The sequence below is a fragment of the Lissotriton helveticus genome, chromosome 11 (genome assembly GCF_964261635.1).
Source record: "Lissotriton helveticus chromosome 11, aLisHel1.1, whole genome shotgun sequence".
In the NCBI taxonomy this organism is placed as follows: domain Eukaryota; kingdom Metazoa; phylum Chordata; class Amphibia; order Caudata; family Salamandridae; genus Lissotriton; species Lissotriton helveticus.
The window spans coordinates 1,097,697,335-1,097,720,543 of NC_136072.1; the positions used below are offsets into that span (position 1 = coordinate 1,097,697,335).

General features: G+C 46.4%; 1 protein-coding gene across 1 annotated transcript in view; it reads left to right on the plus strand.

The window, feature by feature from the left end:
- Positions 1-22,626, plus strand: part of SPECC1L (sperm antigen with calponin homology and coiled-coil domains 1 like) — a 622,366-nt gene extending 599,740 nt beyond the window's left edge. Inside the window, exon 16 of the mRNA XM_078667759.1 lies at positions 15,686-22,626. Coding sequence (XP_078523885.1) covers positions 15,686-15,775 — 90 coding nt within the window. The 3' untranslated portion in view covers positions 15,776-22,626. The remainder of the gene's footprint in view (positions 1-15,685) is intronic.
- Positions 22,627-23,209: the final 583 nt, after the last annotated feature.

The following is a 23,209-nucleotide window of genomic DNA, read 5'->3' on the forward strand; positions in this document are numbered from 1 at the left end:
TCCACCTGGGAGGATCACCTGATCCACCTGAAGAAAGTTTTGGAGGCCCTGCAAAAGGCAGGCCTAACTATCAAGGCCACTAAGTGCCAGATAGGGCAGAGTAAGGTTGTATACCTGGGCCACCTAGTAGGTGGAGGCCAGGTTCAGCCACTGGAAAGCAAAATCCAGGCCATACAGGACTGGGCTCCTCCAGTTACCCAGACACAAGTCAGAGCCTTCTTGGGCCTGACTGGGTATTACAGAAAGTTTGTGAAAAACTATGGGTCTATAGTGACACCATTAAATAACTTGACATCCAAGAAGATGCCAAAAAAGGTTCAGTGGACAGTTAGCTGTCAAAAGGCATTTGATGACCTGAAGAAGGCCATGTGCTCTGCACCTATCCTGAAGAGTCCTGACTACTCCAAACAGTTCATTGTACAGACAGATGCTTCTGAGTTGGGGGTGGGAGCTGTGCTCTCACAACTTAATCAAGATGGTCAAGACCAGCCTATTGCTTTCATTAGCAGGAGGCTGACTCCCAGAGAGAAACGTTGGTCAGCCATTGAGAGGGAGGCCTTTTCTGTGGTTTGGGCATTAAAGAAGTTGAGGTCCTACTTGTTTGGAACTCACTTCCTGGTGCAGACAGACCATAAGCCCCTCTTATGGCTTAATCAGATGAAGGGTGAAAATCCCAAACTGCTCAGGTGGTCCATTTCCCTACAGGGCATGGACTTTACAGTGGAGCACCGCCCAGGGACTGACCATGGTAATGCAGATGGTCTCTCCAGGTACTTCCACTTAGAACATGAAGACTTATCTGGTCAAGGTTAGTTTAATGTCCCTGCGTTTGGGGGGGGGTTGTGTAGGAGAGTAGGGTCTGCTATCCTATGGTCACCCCAAATTTTTGCTTTTTGCTTCACTGGTTTTCGACTACTGAGGCTGTGGGCCTGCTGATCAGACCCCCAGCCTGCTGTTCTCTCACTAAATTACTGACACATGTGCTATAGGCACATACCAATTGGAAATGGACTCCTTGTCAGCCCCTGTATAATGCACTATAGGTGCCCAGGGCATAGGGGCCACCAAGGCCTACCAGGGGCTGCAGCATATCTTTTGCCACCCCTGGCTGGTTCTTAAATTGACACAACTGGCTGATCACTCAGCTGGGGTAAGGTGGTGTAAGCACCCCTTGCTTAGATATAGTATACCTATATCTAAACCTATATCTGGACACATGTAAACCTGTGAGCCACTCCTATGGAAGGCCTCATCAATCCTGGAGGCAGAGTGCGTGGTTTTATGTGAGATGGAGCTCTAGCATGAGCTGAGCCTGTCTGCAGCTGTCGGGAACAACTCCCTAAGCTGTTTCAGGATAATGCCATACCATATACTCTTAAGTGCCTTATAATCCTCGCGGTTAAATAGCAACTTTGGTTTGGCTTTATCAAAACATGTCGTGTAAGGTGTCATACGATTTGGAATACTATCCCCTCGCCAGTTCTGGCGACGGGGATAGCATTCCACCCCTCTAGAGGGGTAAGACATGTTCCTTTACTGTAATGCGGTTAATTTCTCCAAAGACCTTAGATCCACAAAATGGATGCCTCTGCCACAGACAAATGTCTGGACCCCTGCAGCTGACCGAAACTCGGCCAAATGGGTCCTGGACAAAGGGTTTCCTGTCACAGGAGGGTGTCACCGCCCTCCAGACAGGAGATAGTGGATTGTAGCAGGGAGGTCTGAAAGAAACCAGACACTGCCTGGGGCGCACAAGGCTGCCCCTTGCATAATCCGGCCAAACCGGTTCTGGGGCACTCCAGCCCTCGTGCCAGGGCGGCCTGGATCAAAGGAAAGGGGTGTATCCACCCCCTTCCTGGGTCCCACCCATAGGGGGGGACCTAGCAGGTAATCACGCCCCCCAGATTGGAATAAGAGTGGGAGCAGTGCCAATGCACATCAGATTTCCTGGAAGAAACATTAGAAACGAAACTCTGGACCCTTGGACCTCCATCTCAACGTGGAAGCCCGAAGAATCTCCCTTGTGGTCAAGGAGTGACCACCCTGCAGCAGCAGGCACCATCCAGCCCTCGACGTCTACTTGGTTGCAGTTCCCCCCGGAACTCGAGCGACTGAGATCGACGAGATCAAGCTTGCCTGCCTTCCAACAGCCCGATCCACAGTCCCTGCAGAGCTGAGACCCGTGGAGGCGACCGGAAGCGTGGGGCACGCCATCTTGAATTGACCACGAGACGCTGACCGTGCAGCCCACGAGTGACCCTCGAAGCTGTGCACCGGGGTTTGAGAAGCCCCCACCCTGAGCTACTCCTGAGCCGAAGTTCAGCCCTCCACACTCGACGAGTGCTGCGTGGGGCCCTTCTGCTCCATTTGGCTCAACGCGTTGGCCCGGTCACTTGCCAGCCGGCTAGTGGTCCCTGTGCCGACGAAACTACAAAGAAGACTCGTGAATCTGGTTGCTCCAGATCCACACCGGCTCCCCTGAAAAGGAGCCCTGACTCTGACCTTCCTGGTCCGAGTGAGAAGCAATCTTCCGATCCCGCGTGGATTGCTCTTGCCAAGTGTTGTTTGCTCCAAACTTGAAGCCGACTGCACCGACGGTGAGAGCCTGCGTGGGACAGATCGTGACCTGCTCCTGGACGTCGCAGATGCCCCAGAGCCCACGTGACAGCGGAGAGAAGCTCCTCGACGACCACCTGATTGCGCCCGACATCGCCTGGTTCCGTCCTGGTTCCACCCTGGTCACTGCTGAGTGACCCAGACTCTGTCCCCTCTGCTTTCAGGTACCCTTCGACTTGAGTCCACCCTTGGACTCCACCGGACACTTCATCTTCAACCCGCCTGCAGCCCTTTCAGCTTCAAGCACCAAGAGCCTGCGTGTCAAAACCCGACGCCACTTCGACCCTGTGCACCCACTTCCTGTGGGTGAGGTAACTCTGCTCCGCCGGTGTTCCCACACTGGTACACATCTCTAGGGTCTGTGTGTTAAGTTTTGTTCCTCTAGGTCCAGCGGAAGTGTCCTTAAACTTTAACTTTATGACTTTTACGCACCATTGGTTAACATTGGTGCATGCGTGCGCTTTCCGCACATCTCCCGAATCCCGAGGGCCATTCCCGACTTCAGCATTGCTTGTCCTGACTGCTCCCAGCGATTCCCTAGGCCCTAGGCCTAACCACTGCTCGAGTGGCATCTCTTATACCACTTGTTTAGTATATGGTTTGAGTGGCCACCCGCCCTCATCCATAATTGTGCAACTTGTATGTTTAAACAGTGCTTTTGATTTAACGCTTGTGCCCCTTTATTCATAAAGAATACTGGGGATTGTTTTTAGTAATAAACACATATATTTTTATAATATATACTTGTGTGGTGTCCTTTCATTTGATATTACAGGATTGTATGTGGTAAAACAGCTCGCTTAACACGACCTCTTAAGTTAAGCCTTTAGGCTGCTTAGTCCATGCTACCCCTAGGATAGCTTGTCTAATAAGGTTGACTTACAACCAGACACCATAAGGGATTGTTTGGTCTGATAATAGGTGGTTCCAGAATTGGAAACATCACCTATCAGGCCAACTTCTCACATCCCTTGAGACTGTTGTCTTTTAAAACGGTCTTCCTGATTGCAATTACCGCGGCAAGGAGGGTAAGTGAGCTTCAAGCTCTTAGTTCAAAGCCCCCATTTTTGACCATTCATGCTGAACGAATGGTACTCGGGACCAGGGCTGCTTTTCTGCCTAAAGCGGTAACCCTTTTTCATCTGGGGCAATCCATTACCCTCCCTACCTTCTATCCCCCCTCACCCTTCCAAGGAGGAGGAGAGACTTCACCGATTGGACCCTAAGAGGGCGGTGAGCTTCTATCTGGACAGGACCAGAGAGTTCAGAGTGGATGACCAGCTCTTTGTTGGTTTTGTTGGAGCCAGAAGAGGCAAGGCAGTGCACAAGCACACTCTGTCGAGATGGATTGTCTTGTGTATCAAGATATGCTACTCTCTGGCGGGTAAGGAACCTCCTGAAGGTTTAAGAGCCATTCTACTAGAGCAAGTTCTGCCACATCTGCTTTGTCTACGGGTGTACCTGTAGAGGACATTTGTAGAGCAGCGACTTGGGCTTCCCTCCACACTTTCGCAAAGCATTACTGCTTGGATTCCGAAGTGAGGAGGGACGGCCACTTTGCGCGTTCTATCCTCCAGGATTTTCTGGTTTAGGAGAGTGGACACCCTCCGAGAGTGGGGACTGCTGTGGGACTCTATTCACAAGGTGAGGAATCCACTGGCAGATGTATCCATCAGAAGAACAAGTTACTTACCTTCGGTAACGCTTTTTCTGGTGGATACAGTATGTGGATTCCTCACATGCCCACCCGCCTCCCTGTTGTCCACTCTTCTATAACTAAGATAATGGCAATGTTTTAATGTATATATGTTACTGGCAAAAGAAGTGTATTATTATACTTGAGTTGCTACAGGGTGAGGAATCCACAGGCAGATACTGTATCCACCAGAAAAAGCGTTACCTAATTTAAGTAACTTGTTCGACTGTGAAGACTGTCATAAATGCTGGTGCCGACGATTAAGTGGTGGTGCTGAGCACCGGAAACCACTGGCTCAAATAAAGCACTGGCTCTCAGTAATTTAGTGATTTTGGATTGAAGGCATTTTGGTAGTTTGCCATGCATAGCTCTGTGAGTAATCCATACTAGTATGAAATCGGATCTTCTTGCAGCTGGGAGCCTGTGTAGAGCCTTTGCTATTGGAAAGATGATGGATTGTATATTTAGATTTAGAAGTAAGTTGTCGCTGCTGAATTCTGGATTCTTTGCAGCCTTCTAATGGATTGTTTGCAATGTTATAATAGCCTGGTAGCAATATTAACTTTAGAGAGGATGAATGATGTTGTCGCTTGTATTTTTTGAGGTAATCCCAGCTGTGGCAAGATGCCTCCAAAGTGTTTTTTCATTGTGCAGAAAGTTGGTTGAGACCACTTGTCCACTTAAGTATTAATGGAAAAGTAGAGTTGGAGATAATTCCAAGACTTCACACTTCTTCAGTTATTTTTGGGGGAAGTTAAAGTTCATGTGGCCATTAAAAGAGAGGATTATAAGTTTCCCATTCACCACCGGACAGAATTTCAATTTTTGAACCATTTATCTTGAAGTCTTACGCATCATTCATTGCTCTCTAGCTAGGAGACAGGTGTTGAGTTCTCATTTTCCTATGTCCTGAGTGTTTTCCAATTTGAGAATTATCTGTGTTATCCACATAGTTGTAGCTGGTGAGTTCAAAACTGGTGCCAGTTAGGTAACAGTTTCATAAATATGTTCTGATGCAGACGTGAGGTTATAGATAATTGTGAAACCCCTGTTTTTATGTAGTAGGAATTTGGTGAAAAGGGGGGTATATGAATCGGGTAGGATCTGTTGTTTCGGTAAGAGATTTGAAATCCAAGTAAGAATTATGCAGTGTACCCACTTCTTTGGGTTAAGAAGCTACTGAAAGTTCGAGGAGTAGTAATACAGCAACACCTTTTTTTCCTGCTGCTTTTTTAGGTCTTCCCAAATTCCGATTTGTTCTGAATTGGCCCCTCTTCCTGTCCCGAATCTTGTTTCTTTTCTAAAATTAGTTGGTTTTCTTTTATGAATTTTCAGATCCGGTGAACTGCTGTTCTCTCTATACATTTGCCAAAAAAGTGTCCATTGTATATTGGTCTGAAGCTGTTAAAGTGTTATGTATCTAAGTTCTTCAGTAATGTGCTTTTAGGTACACTTTCTTCAAACCTCTTTGAAAAGGTTAATGAGAGTTTGCTAATATTTCTGACAGGGTTAGCTGCAGATGATGATAGAAGAATCTTTTTGAAGATTTGTGGAGGCAGAGCTCCGATGGGTAGCTAACTGGGCTGCTGGCCTATACCAGGTCTTTTAAGTGCTGAGCCTGTACTTTCTTGAAAGGATGATATAGATAGAGCTTGTTCTCCTGCTGCGCTTATTTTTGGATGTAATTTAGGAGTGCCCTGGTTTCTCTTGTTTGTTGGATTAAAAATCAGTGTGTCTGCTTCGGTTAAATAATGTGTTGCTTGTTTATTACAGACGTATTGTGAAAGCACGGTGGGGATTTGAAAGCTTTCTGGATTCTGAAATTCTGATCCAACGTTACAGAGTTCCTTAGCAGGGCATTGGACCTTTCTGATCCTGCTTGGGTGGCGGATGGTTTTGGCCTTTTTTAGCTATGATTTGTATATTCTGTTGTGTTTGTTGAGGAAGGTTTTGTCTTGAGGGTTCTTATTTTTTTGCCGTCTCTGTTGAGGGGTTGAGATTTGTCCTTTTCCCAGCTCTTCATTCGTCCATACAGCCGCCACCTACTTTGCTTTTTTATTGGGTAGTGATCATTTCAGTGTGCGCTCCACCCTGAGAGTAGATTACGTGTAGTGTGATTGCAGTGTATGGACCGCGTCATTGTGTGGCTCTGCACTGGAGGCAGATCATGTTTTGCATGTTAACACTGCTAGTGGTAGACTCCACCGTAGACGCAAGTTTTGTCCAGTGTGTTGACAATGTGAGAGCAGGGCTCCGCTCTGCAGGTAGGTTATGTGCAGTGTTTTGATGGTAGCAGTGCTAGGCTCTGCACCACAGGCAGATTCTGGGCAGCTTCTTTAATTGTGGATGAGTGGATCTTCCATTGGGTCAAAGGTACGTGCCTCTCATGTGTCACTCCGGTTATATTTACATCAATGCATAGTAATATCCTCAAGTCGAAAATGCCCAATCCAATCAGAATCACTTGCAACTTTCTAAACCTGGCATTCTTCACGTTTCGGGATCCAGGACCCACGGTTAGGGTTACAACAGTGAAAAGTAAATTCGCATTTTACTATTTACACAAAGAATCAATCACCTGTTCTGACTGCATTGATCAGATTTCCAGCTTAAATGCAACTCTGTAGGGTTCAGGAATGAAGTCTGGATCATTCATGTGGGATCAGAGCTATTCTTTCAAGGGGAAGGGAAGGGGTGACGAGCCCTGCAAGTGGAGACTGGTTTCTGGGTGGGGGCGCGACGCAACAGGTGTAATGTTTGCCCCACCCTTCAGAGCACTTCATGGAACGGAAGAAGGGTTGATGGAAGTCAGTGGGATAGGGAAGAAGGAATTACATTTCCAAGGGACGTAATAAAGAAACTTGGACCAATACCAGAAAATCTGAGGTAATTTCATGTAGGGAAGTTGTTACTTATGTAATAAGAAATCAACCAACACCATTTGCTTCAAGATCTGCGCTGGGGCACAGCATGAAGCAAACCCATTTCTCAGTGTGTTTCTTGTGTTTACGTAATGAGTTTGAAATGTGAAAGAAATTTGAAGCAAAATCGAGTTGTTACATTTTTTCATTTCATAATAAAAAAAATAGAGCAAAATCAGTCTGCTCACTTTTTTAAAAACATTTCTTTGTTAGACGCTCTTGCAGATTTACAATATTTTAAACAAAACATTTGTTCTATATATTTAGCAATAGCTCTATTTTGTTTAATAGATTTTTTACTCAGGTGCAAAAAATCTTTCGGCAGAGAGTTGGAGCAAAATGTATTTGCACCATTCTCTATTACACACTCAGTAAAGTAAGCAAAGTGCTCTTTTATTTTGCACCATTGCACAGTTTCAATAACGTGACATTTGTTTTAGGGGAGTCTGCTGGGTCCACAAATTCACTGTCCATCTGACCTGGCTTTTATGAGTGAAAGATCCAAGTCGGGGGTGATTGAGGGTTTCGGATTGGAAGTGAGTTTTGGGGCTGAGGGATTAGCAAGGCACAGGCTGAAAGAGTGGTTAATAGTGGGGAGGTAGACATTTTGTCGAGTAGTGGAGAGGACAAATAAGAGAAGTTCCCTTGTGTCAAATTGGAGAAGGTTTCCTGCCAGAGGGGGTGCAGGACAGGTATATATGGGGTTAGACAGGCGGCGCTGTGGGGAAGAGAGGGCTCTCAAGGAGGTAGAAGAGAAGAAGATGGGTGAAAATAAGAGCAGGCTGCCAGCTCCCTCCCCACTCCCACCCACGAGTCTCTCACACCTGACACAACAACTCTCTCCCACAACACGCCACCATCTGAACACACCACCATTCGGAGTTTATCCACCCCCCCATCCCATCCCCCCCCACGGCGGACACCTCTCCCTCCCCAGGTCCCTCCCCACTCCCACCCACGACACTCTCAGCCTCCCAACTAAAGATACAGAACATACCGCCTCCCTTACCCTAGCATCCCCCTCTCCCCCGCCTCCTATTCTCAGCCCTCACTACCCTCCTGTCTCCCCCACTGTCTTCAGCCTTCACTCACTCTTCTACTCTCCGGCACCGTCTCCCACTGACGTCACTACCTATGCCTCCCACCCACCGCCTACTTCACCTACTTCACCCACACCCCTCGCCCACAAACACGCCCACACTTTGAATGCCATCCCACCCATTAGCACAGCAGAACCTTCCAACAACGCTAGTATATCCCCCCCCGCGATACCCTGCCCGCTTTCCAGCTCACTACTCAACCATTCACCAATGGCTCTCACCACCAACCCCATCCCCAATGCACCTCCTGACCTGACTTTATCCACGCTCCAACAAATCAAAGAGGACATTCTACAAATCAAAAAAGATGTCCACGCAATCAAAGACCTTCTCTCCTCACAGCCCAGTCTACCTCCCACCATCCCTCTACCCCACAAACGACGCACCCTCCCTACATGCCCTCACCCCCAACGACACCTGCTATCCCCGTTCGCAATAACTCCCACCGCCCCCGTCGTGTCCTCAACCCATTGTCGGACCGCGACCTATGCTCTCTCCTACGCTCTTATGGCCCAGGTCCGGTAAAACACATAGCCAACACACACATCCCCATACCCACAATTCTTACAAACCCTCTGAGGCTCCCAACACTCAACAACAGAGGTTCCGTCCCTAACAACCTCAGAAAAGTTCCCCTCACACTAGAAAGCTCGACCACCCTTCTCTCTCCCAAACTCAAATGCATCCTACTCAACTGCAGATCGGCCCAGAGACACTCCTCCGACATCGCTGATCTCGTCTCAGCTATGGATCTGGACCTAGCCATTCTAACGGAAACGTGGCTTACTGAAGCCTCTACCCCGATTATGGACATACTAGTCCCCCCCAATTATCACATCATTAGGCTGGACAGATCTCCTGGCAAGACGGGCGGAGGTAATTGCATGCATTTTTAGGAGCAACCTCTCCGTCACTAAAGTCACCTCCCCCTCCCTTTCCTCCTGTGAACTCCTCTGCCTCGACATCACCAGCGAGGGCAAACAAGTTTGTGCTCTACATCTCATCTATTACCCGCCTGGTGACAATCTCATATTCACCCAACAACTCATGGACATGATCACTTCCAATGCCGGTCGGCAGACCACCCAAGTCTACCTGGGTGACTTCAATCTCCACTGGAACGATCAGAAAGACACAGTGGTGAATAGTCTCAAAACTTTCCTTAATGCGCTTGACCTCACCCAAATATGTGATAGACCAACACATGACAAAGGCTCGATACTCGATCTCATCATTGCCAAAGAGAACTCTACACAACTGGAGGCGATTCTACCCTGCGACTGGTCAGATCACCACATTATCACCTTCTTTATCAATGAAAAAGTTAAGCCTAACCCGGCTCAACCAATCAAATCCAAAACATGGAAAAGGGACATGAAGAATCTTAACGCGCCTACCCTGCCTCCCCACATCGGCAATCTCCTCCTTCCCCCTTCAGGTGCCTCGGATGTTCAATCACTGACCGACCACTACCTTGACTCTATGAATACAATAGTCAATGAAGTCTCCCCACTGAAACTGAAGAGAGTCTCCACCAAAATTTCTAACCCCTGGTATGATGATAGACTCAATGACGACAGGCGTACTATGCAAATGGCAGAGCGCACCTGGAGATCGGACCCTTCAGCACTGCACCTCAAAAGGCTTAAGAACAAGAGAAATGCCTACTTCAGGAAAATAAAGCACACAAAGTCAGACTTCTTTAGCCGCCAGTTGGACCAAGCAAAAAACAGGCCAAGAAAGCTGTTCGAACTAATCAAGACCCAAACAAAGACACAACCCTTACAATCAAACAGCACAACAAGCGACACCCCACACTGTGAAGCCTTCTCTGCTTTCTTTAAGCTAAAGACTGACAACATAAGAAATGACCTCATCATGGATGTAAGCCGATTCCCCAACCACACCAGAATGGCTAACACTCAACCTAAAAACAAGGCATCTTGGCTGTACTTCGATACCTACTCGGAAGAAGCAGTACACAAACTGCTCTGCACCTTGAAGCCCTCTAATCACCTCACAGACCCTCTACCTGCTAATGCTGTAAAAGACTTCATCCCCTTGCTCCTCCCTCTCTGGACCAAAATCATCAACAGCTCCCTGCAACAAGGCCTCATTCCAGACTCCCTCAAGGTGGGGCAAGTCACGCCTATACTCAAGAAACCTACAGCTGATCCGTCTGACCTAAACAATTACCGGCCCATCACCAATATCCCCACCCTGGCCAAACTGCTGGAGAAATGTGTCCAACTCCAACTAACAAAACACATTGACCAATTTGACCTCCTCAACCCTCATCAATCAGGCTTCCGAGCGAAACATAGCACGGAAACAGCCATGACTCACATAATTGATGACGCCCTCCAAATTCTTGATCGCAATGAGTCCTGCCTCCTCATCCTTCTTGACCTCTCGTCAGCTTTTGACACGGTCAAACATGAGAACTTGCTGGAGCTGCTAAGCACTAGAATGGGTCTTTCGGGAACTGTTCTCAAATGGTTCTCGTCCTTCCTTCACAACCGGTCTCAGAAGTTCAAGATCGACAATGTGCTATCTACACCTGTGCCTGCAGATCTAGGTGTTCCACAAGGATCCTCCCTCTCCCCCACACTGTTCAACCTCGTCATGGAACCGCTCGCCACCTTGCTCCAAGCCTCCAATGTCCAATTCCATATGTACGCCGACGACACACAACTTTACCTAAAGCTACAATCCCCTGAAGATATCAAACATCTGAATTCCACGCTTATTAACACTCAACCTTGGCTGGCCGATAATCACCTCAAACTAAATGCTCTGAAAACTGAGTTCCTACTCATCTCACCCCCGGCGAAAATTTCCACCACCCAAACCTGGCTCAATAACCTAACAGCACTCAATGTCCAACCTACCATCGTGGATTCGGTGAAATCCCTAGGCATCACACTCGACGCCAAGCTCAACATGCAGCAGCACGTTAGCAAAGCCACAAAAGCAGCTAATTTCCAAATCAACACACTGAGGAAAATTAAACCCTTCCTCCCTGCCGAAGACTTCCAAACTGCTGTACAAGCTTTAGTCATCCCTCGAATAGACTACGGAATTGTGGCCCTCAGCGGACTCCCGCTATCCACAACAGCACCCTTAAGAGCCTCCCTGAACGCTGCCGCGAGACTCATTACTGGCTCAAGAAAACATTTGCATATATCCCCAGACTTAAAATCTCTAAAATGGCTGCCTTTTGAAGCCAGAATACAGCTAAAAATTGCAGTTATGACACACGCGGCCGTGCACCACAATGCACCCAACTACCTCGCTCAAAAGCTGTCTATATCAGGAGGTTCGAGATCCAATAGAAGTACAAAAAATCTACTCCTGAAACCTCGTAGATTCCGGAAAGAGAAAACATACAAGCGCTCCTTCTCAGGAATGGCACCCAGGATCTGGAATGCGCTCCCTCCTGAAACCAGGCTTATCTCCTCCACTGCACTCTTCAAGAAAGAGGTGAACACCATCCTTCTGGCCAAGATCTCCTGAACCTATAGGTGCTGAATCAGAGACTCTGCATTGCTTTGTAGCACTGTTCACCTTGTCCTTTGGCACTATACTTCTACTTGATGGGGACACTACTACGCTACTCCCTTACTACCGACCAATATATGATACACGTTGGTCTACTGATTCACTCTCCCGATGCCCACACTCAGTGTTCTCTCTATACTAAAACATTGGTATAATCCATCCACACACCCAAGGTGTACCCGAACACCTCTGTAGTGGGTTCAATGACTTGTGCCGTCTTATATTACTTGTTTACCTTACTGTATATTGATATGTTTTATGTATGTTATTATTATCCTACCATGTTAGTGACTTTTATACTGCTCCCATTACCTTTGTTTCATTCCTACTGTACCTTTGTTTCATTCCTACTGCCCCTACCCTGTCTGTGTGAAGCGCTCTGATATCTGTAAGGATCTTGTTCGCGCTATATAAAACTTTGAATAAATAAATAAATAAGTTGAAGGAAGACCGATATTCCATGCCGCCGGTGGAGTCTCACAAAGAAGCACAGGGGAACCCTACTCACAGCGGAACCAGGGTAATAGTTGTATATGCAAAAACAATGGTTCCAGTGGATAATAGGAAAACGAATTTAAGCAGTAAAAATGCACAATAGCAATAAATTTACAAAGGACTTGGTAATGTCAGAAGGCGAAAATGAACTTACTACACAGTTTTGCTCAGTATGATTTATAAACCACAGTAAATAGTATAAACACTTTCTTAACTTCAAAAAGCGCAACACTTTGTGCATAGTGTCCCCAAATGAAAGTTGGAACCAAAAAGTGACTGTACACAGTGAAAAATTTGATGTAAGGTTTCCATAAATTGTAAGACGCGACCATTCGAATACAGTATATTTACAGCATATATATATATACAGTGAAACTAGCTGATCAATGGTTCGCCCTTTGTGCTTGTGGATGGCGTTTCGACCCTTCTCTCAATGTGGGGTCTCCTCAGGACTAACGATGTAGGGACATCTGGGTAGCTTCAGGCGTAGCCTAAGTGAGTGTGAAGTGCCTTGGTGGTGAGTGAAATAAAATAACTCATGTGAGGACCCAGCCGGGTACTCACGGTGAGGGAGGCTGGCTTGCAAGATTGATGTTTTATCCTGGTGTGCTGCTACAGCCAAACCATACGGAGATTGTTCCGGCCTACACCTTTTACCAAAAACTCGATCGCTCTGTTCACAAAAAGTGCTTTCAGGAGCCCCATGCTGGCATCCCATAAGGCTCTACTTAGAGCACGAGACTGCTACGGCACACCAGGATAAAACATCAATCTTGCAAGCCAGCCTCCCTCACTGTGAGTATCCGGCTGGGGTACTCGCGGTGCCCTCCTAAGTCTGATTCACACCTTGCCGTACAGTTCAGTACTTCTCTGCCTGGCTGATCTCCGGCCACCCTGAACTGGTTGCCATTCGAGGAACCCAGAATCTGCAAGAAATACAACATGGGGCATTCATTAATCATAAACACTCCTGAATATGTAATGCACAAAAAAACTTTCCTCTGCAGAAGCAGAGACCAGGAAAGACATTTCTCCTTTGCTTAGCAGTTCCCTAGTTAAAGAAAAAGTGCCCTGTAAAGTGTTTGTTTTCAGAAAATTTAACCAAGATCCCGAATTCTTCTCCACCCCAATCTGTCTAGCTGCCCACTGGACAAAGGTTAATAAAAGTTGGAGAACCACCTAATGACCACCATGGGCTTAAACTGACACCAGTGGTGGTTTGTAAACCTTTACCTGTCCTAGAACCTGCTTGTGGGACTGCCATGCCGAGTGGATCTCCTGCTGCTAAAAACGAGTCCTAAGGTCTTGTGGTACACATTTAAAAATTGTTTCTACTGGCATGCACATTCTAAAGGAGGCTAAGAGTTCCCAGGACGAGATATTTTATTGCATTTTAATGAAGCAGATTCAGCATGTGATGGTTGACGAAGGAGATTGACGGAAAAGAGACCCCTTCACACCTTAAATGTACTTTATTTAAGGTTTTTCAGAATAAAAAATGGAAAGGAGAAGTAGAAAGAGGGAGAAGAAGGCGATGTCCAATAAACACATTACAGGTGTATACATGAGATAGCTTCACATCGATATATATATGCAATTACAGAGGATAAGGAAAAACAGTCACTGATAATTACATCGCCAGGGCAAATTATGGGCAGGGAGAAATGTAAGAGGTCAACGTGCCTGAGCTGACTATCCGTCAGTGAGCTGTCTCGCAGAGAACCGGGGCTGATGCATTGCTGGATGTGTGTGTGTGTGTGTGGAGGGGGACAGCAATGGTGCGTAGTTATCAAAGGTAAGTACAAAGTGGTTACCAGATGTCTTTTGGTCGCGCAGAGGGGGGTTGTAAAGAAGAGTAAACTTCACCCGTCAAGTCGCAGTAAGTCATACGACGGAGCAAAGCATTCGTGGTGGGGCGCACTCTGCTACCCCAATGTATTATGATCTCTCTCTTCGCTAATAAGGGAGCAATGGCCCGTGTCCCAATGGAACGGTTGAGACATTGCCCAGCAGCGCCAACTCAGGGGAGAGACTCAAAGTTAGGGGAGTCATCTGTGAAAGAATGTTAGATACTGCTGTCCAATATGTGGCAATGAATGGGCAGGTCCAGGTAGGATGAGCAGTCTGCCCTCGGGGAATGACACTTAGGGCCGTGTTCGGGTCTGCTGGGGTCAATTTTGGCAATCCCGAGAGGGGTTGTGTAAGAGCGATGCAAAAAGCGGAAATGGAGAAGGTTATAACGGTGATTGGGGGACACAAGCTTAATTTGTGAACAGCTAAAAGCCCATTCTTTGTCAGAGATAGGGTGACCCGGGTCCTCCTCCCTGTGTCGTCGGACCCCACTGTTGTGTACTTTTGAGTGCCATATATGCGCGGTAGAGTTTGGTGATCAGGTGGGAGCCCTCTGAGTGCAGGATTAAGAGTGTAAGTGTAGGAGGTCCTCGGGGGCGAGGGGATAGAGTACGTGGGTCCGCAACATACTGTGTAGCCTATTAAGGACAAACATGTCCATATGCGATGCCGTCCCTCCCTGCGCGACGGCAGTAAGTGTTGAGACATGCCCATCTGGGAATGCATCCCCAAAGGAGTCTAGGTGAAGCCTGGTCATGGTGCGTTGTACTAACTTCTACACCGTGGGTGGTAGCCAGGGGTTCAGCGAGACCGAGTATAAAAGAGCAACGCTGAATAGTTTAAGTACCATCTTAACTGAAACGAGATGGTTGAAATGTCAAACAACTCTTCTTAACCTGTCGGCCTATGTGCATAGGATTGGCCAGTGGCAATCAAAGTGTTTGTTTTCTTACACCCCACGTACCTTTCTTGAGGATGAACTTGTCAACTCATTGTTTACAAATATTAAAGAAGATACTCACTCGTAATCCTCATTCTCCTTCATGGGTTTCATCCATAAACAATCTTCCCACCACCCAAGAGAGACCAGGAGAATTATTAAGAAGAAACAATTAAGGTCCCGTCTCTTAACTGAAAAAACGAACTGCGGCGAGCTGACACCCTAGGACTCTGGAGCTACCTTAAGGCAGCCAAATTAAACGTCTTTCATTTGGGTTGCATGACTGGCTCTTATATTGCTTTTCCTTTTTTTTTCTCTGATAGGGATCTTTGTTAAAGTACCTTGCAGTTAAAAAATGTGACTGTTTATAAAAGAAAAGCAGAGATGCTCTTGACTATAATGTTTTTTTTTCTTAAAAGATGGTTTATGCAGTTTACAAATTTAATGATGATGTAAATTTCACACTAGGATGTTAAACATGTTTTTGTTTTTTCTTTGACAACAGGACCTCAATGAGATGGTGCGGACAGAGCGCCCCGACTGGCAGTGCCTCATGACGTATGTTACAGCCATCTACAAGTACTTTGAGACCTGAGTCCCTAGCCCTGCTGATCAGGCACAGTCTGCGTCAGCTGCCAAGCAGACGCCCTTCTGAAAACGCTAATCCAAGCTTCACTGACCAACCACCGGTGTCCGTCCTCGAAACCCTGGTCTTTGCCCCGCTCCAGGGAGTTGCAAGCCGCTGCTGGTGCCCACGATCCTGAATCGCAAGAGGTTGCCAGTCTGCAAGCCCCTGTCTCCCAGCACAAGCAGACTACTCTCATTAATTATGTGGCCTTACTAGGGTCTGAATGTAGCAGACTCGAGTTTTCTGCATGACTGTTTGAGCATTTGATGGACAATTGCAGATAACATGAGGATTGTGTGCCGCAGTTGATGCAAAGGGCAGTCTTCTATTGGATGATACCACCATCAAGTTACAGGAAGCTGAGGGCCCCATGCTGTCTAGCACATATTTGAGTCAGGACCTTTGGTCTGAATGATTCTCTTGGACTCTTAATTCTTGAACTCTGTGCGGGCCCTGGGCCGGAGATGTGCTTTCTCTTCCCATCGCATCTGTTATATGTACAGAAAAACTCCTAAGTGCCAGGCGAGGTATGTTCAAGCAGATAGTGAGTGGCACTACACTATATCCCACCTACAGCTGGCGAGCCGATGGGGTGGCCAATAGCCCCGACCACCATCGGCCTCACCGTACTCGCCGGCAGCAATATTTGCAACCTGCAGGGACTGCACTTCTCAGCAGGGCTATCTATGACAGTGCAAGCAGCACTGCTGCCAAATCTATCTTACCTGTGTGCCCTTCATCACCAATGCCGATCCGCTGTCTGCCTACACAATTTGCTTCTTATCTACGTGTTTTGTTTCTGCCATGTTGTCTTGTCGTACCAGTGCCCACGTGATGGGCAAAGTATTAACCTAATCCTAGCTTCTAGCTCATGGTTTGGTACCAGTGATAGGCCTTACAAGCATCATCCCTTATTGGATCCATGCCGGTGGTAGGACACCAACGTCTGCACATGCCTCCAGTATAAATTTTTTTCTGTGTGTGTCCTGTCTCCTCATCCTCTGGTCAGTCATGATTTCTTCCCCGTGCCACTCATTGGTCCCGACCAACACCATGGTATTTATATCCGTATGTACACTGTGTGTATCATACACAGCCCTGTTCCCTTTCTGTTCCCTATGATGGTGTGCTACCTGCATTGTGGTATTAGTTGCAACTCCTTACATAGTATGGTATGGCTGGAAGATCCGCTAGCCATTGATGAACACTGATCACACTGCCAGCTGGTCTTCGTGATGTGGTGTAACTAGTAGATTGATTTCTGGATCAGTGCCTCGGTTATGTGTCAGAACAGTAGCAAACCTGAGGAATTCTAGCTGTTGCTCACAGGTGTGCTAATGAGAGGTTTGAGAGCCTCTGTGGTGTCCTGTGGTAAGCCTTTGTCTAATCCTAGTCATGGGGGTCCATCACAGACTACGAAGAGCATTTGGTCTTATGGTGTGGCTTGTTGCACAAGAGTTTCCAGTTTTGTCACTAGCTGCTGGACCAACGAAAATTGCAGAGAGGTTTTAGTTACTTAGCATGGCTAGCTGGGTGTCGCTGCCCCACAGGAAGGGTGTATAAACAGGCAGTACTGTGGTTCTGGTGATATGGTACAGCTTGACGGGCATGACTGCTATGCCCTTCGCTATGTGGGAGCATAGTTGTGCTGCACAGAAAGTTTAGTGATGTGGTTGGTTAGACGTGGCTGTCATACTTCTCAGTAGGTGTTAGACCCAAGCAGACTGTTAAGATGGGTTCACATGGTTGCTGTGCATGACTGCCTGTTCGATCAATAGCTTTTGGGAATTGGCCGGATGTGAAAATGGTTTGTAACCTAGTATTGGTTTACTGGTTGTAGGGCCATTGGCAGGATTGGAGAAGGGGTTGGGTGTGCTAAAGTGATATGCACGGCATGATCTCTCTTTAAGATGTGGGTACAATTACATTGACTAACTGCTGAGATGCGTTGGTGCCCTGCCGTTGGTTTATGGACTAGTACTCTCAATATGTCTTTATTTGGAGTTTTTGGCTGGCTGAGAGTTTCCTCTCTCCAGAGCACATGTGGTAAAGCTGTTGTGGGGGCTGCTGAAGGGATGGTAGATTCTTGTGGTGTGATAGAGCCCATGGCAGGCCGGACAGGATTTTCCAATCTGGTGTGGAATGCTGGATGCAATTTTTCTACCTATTATGAGGAGTTGAGTGGGTTCCTTGGTCAGCTACCTAGGTGACAAAGTGACCAGTCAACGTTTATCTTTCAAAACTTCTGTATCCTTCTAAATATGGTGCCCAGTAGTGGCTCCTAGGCTTTGGTAGCCTGCTATTGTCTTCTGGATATTATTGCTCTGCCTATTCCTGAGTGGTCAAAGGCTGCCTTCGGAGATGCTTTTGTAGCATGAGGTACTTTGCTTTGTACGACACGTGTGCTTCCATATGAATACATCTCCTACAGTGAGCTGACGTTTTTTGCTAGATTCTTTTCTGACGATGTAGAGCTTGTGTGTTGATTGTGTAGATGACTTGGTGACCTTCCACAATTTCTTGGACCAGGCTCCATTCCAGAGTGTGGGACCAATGATTGATTGAAGGGACTATTTGGAGGCTGCAATTGTGGCTTTTTTAATTTCTTGGTGCGGGACCCTTGCGTGGCTACTCTCTTGGAGAGACTGCCATGGTTACGTGAGCCGTGTTTCTGGAGCAGGGTCTACGGCTGAATGTAGAGATTGTTTGTTGGCCTGCTGTGGTTTACTGAACCCTCTTTATGTTTCAGGATCCACATAGAGCGTAGAGATGGTTGTTGGCTTGCTGCAGTTTGCGGAGCATAATCTCCGGTGCACGATCCATAGCTGAATGTAGAGAGGGTTTGTGGGCCTGCCGCCGATTGCTCGATGGCCTTTCTGTCTAGTCCAGAGGGTTCTTTTATTTGAAGACACTATTATCTCAGCTATAGATTCTTTAAGACATGCAAACATTCTATCCTTGATGAGGGAGCACCTATGTATTTTTGTGAGCATGGCTGTTCCCATTCAAACATGCATATATGTTACAGCTCTGGCACAATACCTACCCATTACTGTCCGATACACACTTCTGTGCCAGGAGCATCCGTTTACTGTGCCTAGAACACTAAGCTGCATGATGCTCACATGTTTTTAGAAGTATAACATGGGAGTACCATGTCATTCTAGTTACACTACAACCCTGTGACGGCTGAAGTAGGTTGTGTGGCCTTTACATGAAAAAGATAGTTCAAGTGTCCCGGAATATGGATACAGTCCTCCGAAATAGACTGACAGGTGGACTCTGGGGTGAGCGTATGTAAAGTAGATAGTGACTCCATGTTCAGTATCGTTGTGCCTGGGTTCAGTTTGCAAATTGTGATCATGAAGGGTTTACACCAACAAGGAAAGGAGAGCATGGGTTCATCTTTGGATATGAACCATTGACAGGAATGAGGGTGCAGAATTAGAGTCAGTCTCCCCCCCACACTCTCTTTCCTTGTGGCATCTGAATGTGCTTCTAAGGCTAAAACTGCCCTTCCCAGATGGTTCGATATCTCTATGGACTCTCTTGCCTCTATTGCTTGCTACATGTAGGAGCATCTTGGTCAACTTTCGACTTTGTTGAATTCTGGTTAGATTAGTCCTGCTGTTCATGTTAATTACTAGCGCTGTTTATGGACCATAGAAGGCTAGAACTGGACTGGGTGGTCCCAACAGCAATGGGGTGGGGGTGCATAATTCATGCCTGTTGACTGTCCGTGCTTATCTCGTATTGTAAAGGACTATGGTTGGTGTATTTCTATTTAAATTGAAATCTTGCTGCCTGCATAAATGCAAACGTGTGCATAAAGATGGGTGGTGCTTGCACAGGATTTCTATAGTGCCTTGAGTCCAGCCTGTGCAGTGACCTCCGCATTCTCTCCACTACACAGGCAGCAGTACAGACCTGCAGGTTTCACTGCTGTAGTGCTATGTGTAAGATGCATCTCCCTCCTGGCCCTGCAGCGGCCATGCAAATCTTGAAGTTCTAGATCTAAATGTTGTGCAGGTCTTCTAAACCCCAAACTGAAACTGACAGGGAGACACAGTTTCTGTTAATTGTACAATTCCAAGACCACGTGGAGACCATCTTCCGCTTTTTTCTCCTTCGTTGCTCTGTTAGTGAGGAGTCTTTGATACTGGGATCCAGTGTTACAGGGAATCATTCTCCATAAGCCTTCGGTTAGGAGGGAGTACCCAGACCCTGGTCTGTAAGCGGGGATCTGAAACTGACCAATCGTTTGGTTGTTTGAGAGGAACCCACCCATTGCACGTCTGGGGTCCGTATTGTGTTCCTACCTACTCACCGGTTCACCGTCTTGCTCTTCTGGTTGGCATTAGCTGGCTCGTGCAAACAGTCCTGTGTGAAGGGACTGGGTTCATCATTGGAGCAGAGGCATGTTTACATGTGGACCAAAGTAGCGAAGGGTTCTGTTGTTACTAATCACCTTTGAAGCTCTATTTTCTGTGTTGATGCTGTGAATGGTTGATATGTGCCTGAGTCCTTGGAGAATACTCCTGATAATAGGGACATCTTGTACAGATGGCAGAGCTGTGACTGTGGCCTCTGATAAGCTATTCATTTTATTCTGATGTGTTGAATTTCCACATGTCCCCCTGCAGGACCCACGTCTGTACATTGAGCCCCTAGAAGCAGTGGGCTAGCTGGGGTCATTGTTGTGTGTCTTGTGTGTCCTGCATCGCTTGCAATTCATGGTGTGAATTCTTAAAACCAATGTAGTCATGAATTATGTGTGTGTGTGTGTTTGTCGCCCTATTGCAGGGACTCCATGCCAAAATATATTGCATTTATACTATATGTAGCAAAAGTAAGACTGTTACACTTTTTTTGTACCTGAAATGGCTTTTGGCTTTTCATTGCATTAGAACTATTGAAAACCATCTTGTAAGTAGCTCACCAGATGCAGGAGCTGCATAAACTGAATGATGCAATCAGACCTAGCTACTAAGCGGCTGCTGTTTAACTCTGTTTTTATTATGACTGAAAAAACTTTTAATAAGCCGAAACCTGACATGCTTGGTGTCGAGGTGCTGGACTTCTTCAGCTACACACAGAGATCAGTTGGGTATATTGGCAAAGTTTGAGTTTCAACCTGTATGGTCAAATCCTAATGTGGGGTGCATGAACGATAGGGACTGGTGTATACCAATATCTGGCTCTCCATTTAACTGAAGCTCCAGCCGTGTAGGGTTGAAGCAGGCACAATAATTATAAAGGGGCCACAGAGCTTGAAGACAAGCTTGGAGTTGGTACCACCAAAGTTTCTATAGGATTTTGCATCCTTCAAACAGATCTAGTATGAGTAATCTGGAAACATTAAGGGCTGAACTGTAAAATCTCCAAATCCGCATAAAAACAAGAAAGCAAATAAGAAATTACGGAGGCCTGCGATAAACATAGGTCCCACTTGGCACTGATGCACTCCTTGTCACTGCTTTTAGGCTGTTATGTTCGATCTAGTCTTCCATGCTAACCTCCCCGAAGCAAAGGCTAAACCTTGATGTTAAAGTAGAAAAGTCTGTATCAAAGAGACAAGATGGGCATACAGAAAGAAGCATCCCAGGAGGGTAAAAAATTGCAGTACTAAATATAAAAAGGTGACCTTCTCTGTATCCACTAGTGAAAGGTCAACTGTCCAATTGCTAGTAGCATGGACCAGGTCTGAGCCACAAATGTGTCCAGAGTATTGTCTGAGACAGCTTATAGAGACAGCATGTGTGCCTAGAGTAAAATAAGGGCAGCTGTAATTCCCCTTGAAAGTGTAGGTTTAGTATGTGCAGGAGGATTTGGTGAGGTTGCAAAAGGATACGCACCAGTTAGGTATTAGGCACTATACAAATGTCTTGATTGATAGATCAATAGGTAGCTTATTGGAGACAGGAAATGGCATGGGGTATTCGGGTAGCCCTGCTGCCCAGGCATGAATGGTCAGGGGCATTCCAAGATCCAATGCGGGTGGATGCGTTCAGGTATGAGCTCAGAAGGAAAAGATTCAAATAGATGTTATTGACTTGATAACCTCAAACAATCAAGGGGGAGGATCGCAAACTACAAAGAATTACTTTTTTCTTGAGATTGTGATGAGGCAGAAGCACTGGGCACTGTGTTAGAGGGGCGTTTTCATGTGACAGGACTTCATGAGAACTTCGGTGTTACTCTTCCTTATGTGGTTGTATTCAGGGAAGTAGGTGAAAGAGCACTGGTTGAACTTTTGGTTTGCCATTGGGTGTCTTCCACCATCACCTTTCTCCATGGAGATTCAGGCATTGCAGGCAGAAATACATGTTTTCAATCAGACGTCTCCCATCGTCAATATACCCCATGGCAAATGGGTCATTTTCTATAGCCCTTACTGACTCTGCTGATTCTGAGAGATCCCACCTCCTAATGGCACTTGGGAAATGTAGGTTGATGGCAGGTGCAAGGATAGACCTAGGGTCCTTATCCAGGCAGTGATTGAATGTGCAGTGGGACCGTTTATAGGCATTACCCACACTTGAATAAGAGGTACCTGCCTCTTAAAGGTGTGTGGCGCATTCCAAGCAGTTTACTGCGCGTGCGTTTGGAGGGATGAGTGGGATTAGAAGTTGACAAATATTTTTGTTTTCTCTTTGTGTAAACTCACATGTTTTCATTTACTGAAGGACTGCCAGAAATCTTGGATTTGTTTTCCTTCCCTTTGAAAAGTTACTCTCTTTTCCTTTTTGAGTGTTTTCTTCCCCATGCAAATGTCACGTTCATTTTTAGAGAAAATTAAAACACTTGAAACGTGCAAATGTGTGTCGCTTATTTATAGAGAACATGTTGTGCAAAATCAAGTGAGGATCTGTGCCGTGGAGACTTTATGCCAGGTGGACCAGTTACTATGTCACCGACCACAAGTACATGCGAGTCAGTTCTTTCCATTAACGTTGACCCTATTTGAAGGATTCCATCCACTCGCCTAGAAGCAGACAATCCAGACCTGAACCATGCACAGCTGATATCAATCAATTAATTGGACTTAGGATCTACACAGACTCCATTTCATGGTAACTGAGACAAAAACATGCACTCTCTTGGTGACTGAGCCATTAAACACAACCACTTGATTGAGTGGACACAGACAGCCTTTCTTGGATACTTTGCCAGTTACATGCAACCCATGAATACACAGCCAGGTATATGAAATCTCTCAGACACTTAACCCACGATACATGATCTGTTGGACACCAAACTTTCTACAGTGTGTCCTTTATACACAATCTCTTGGACACTGAGCCTCCTATACACAAAATCTTTCACACGAAGCCCAATGCCTTGGGCACTATATTATATGTAAGGCTCCCAGTTTGACGTTTTTACTGATTTTGTACAAAT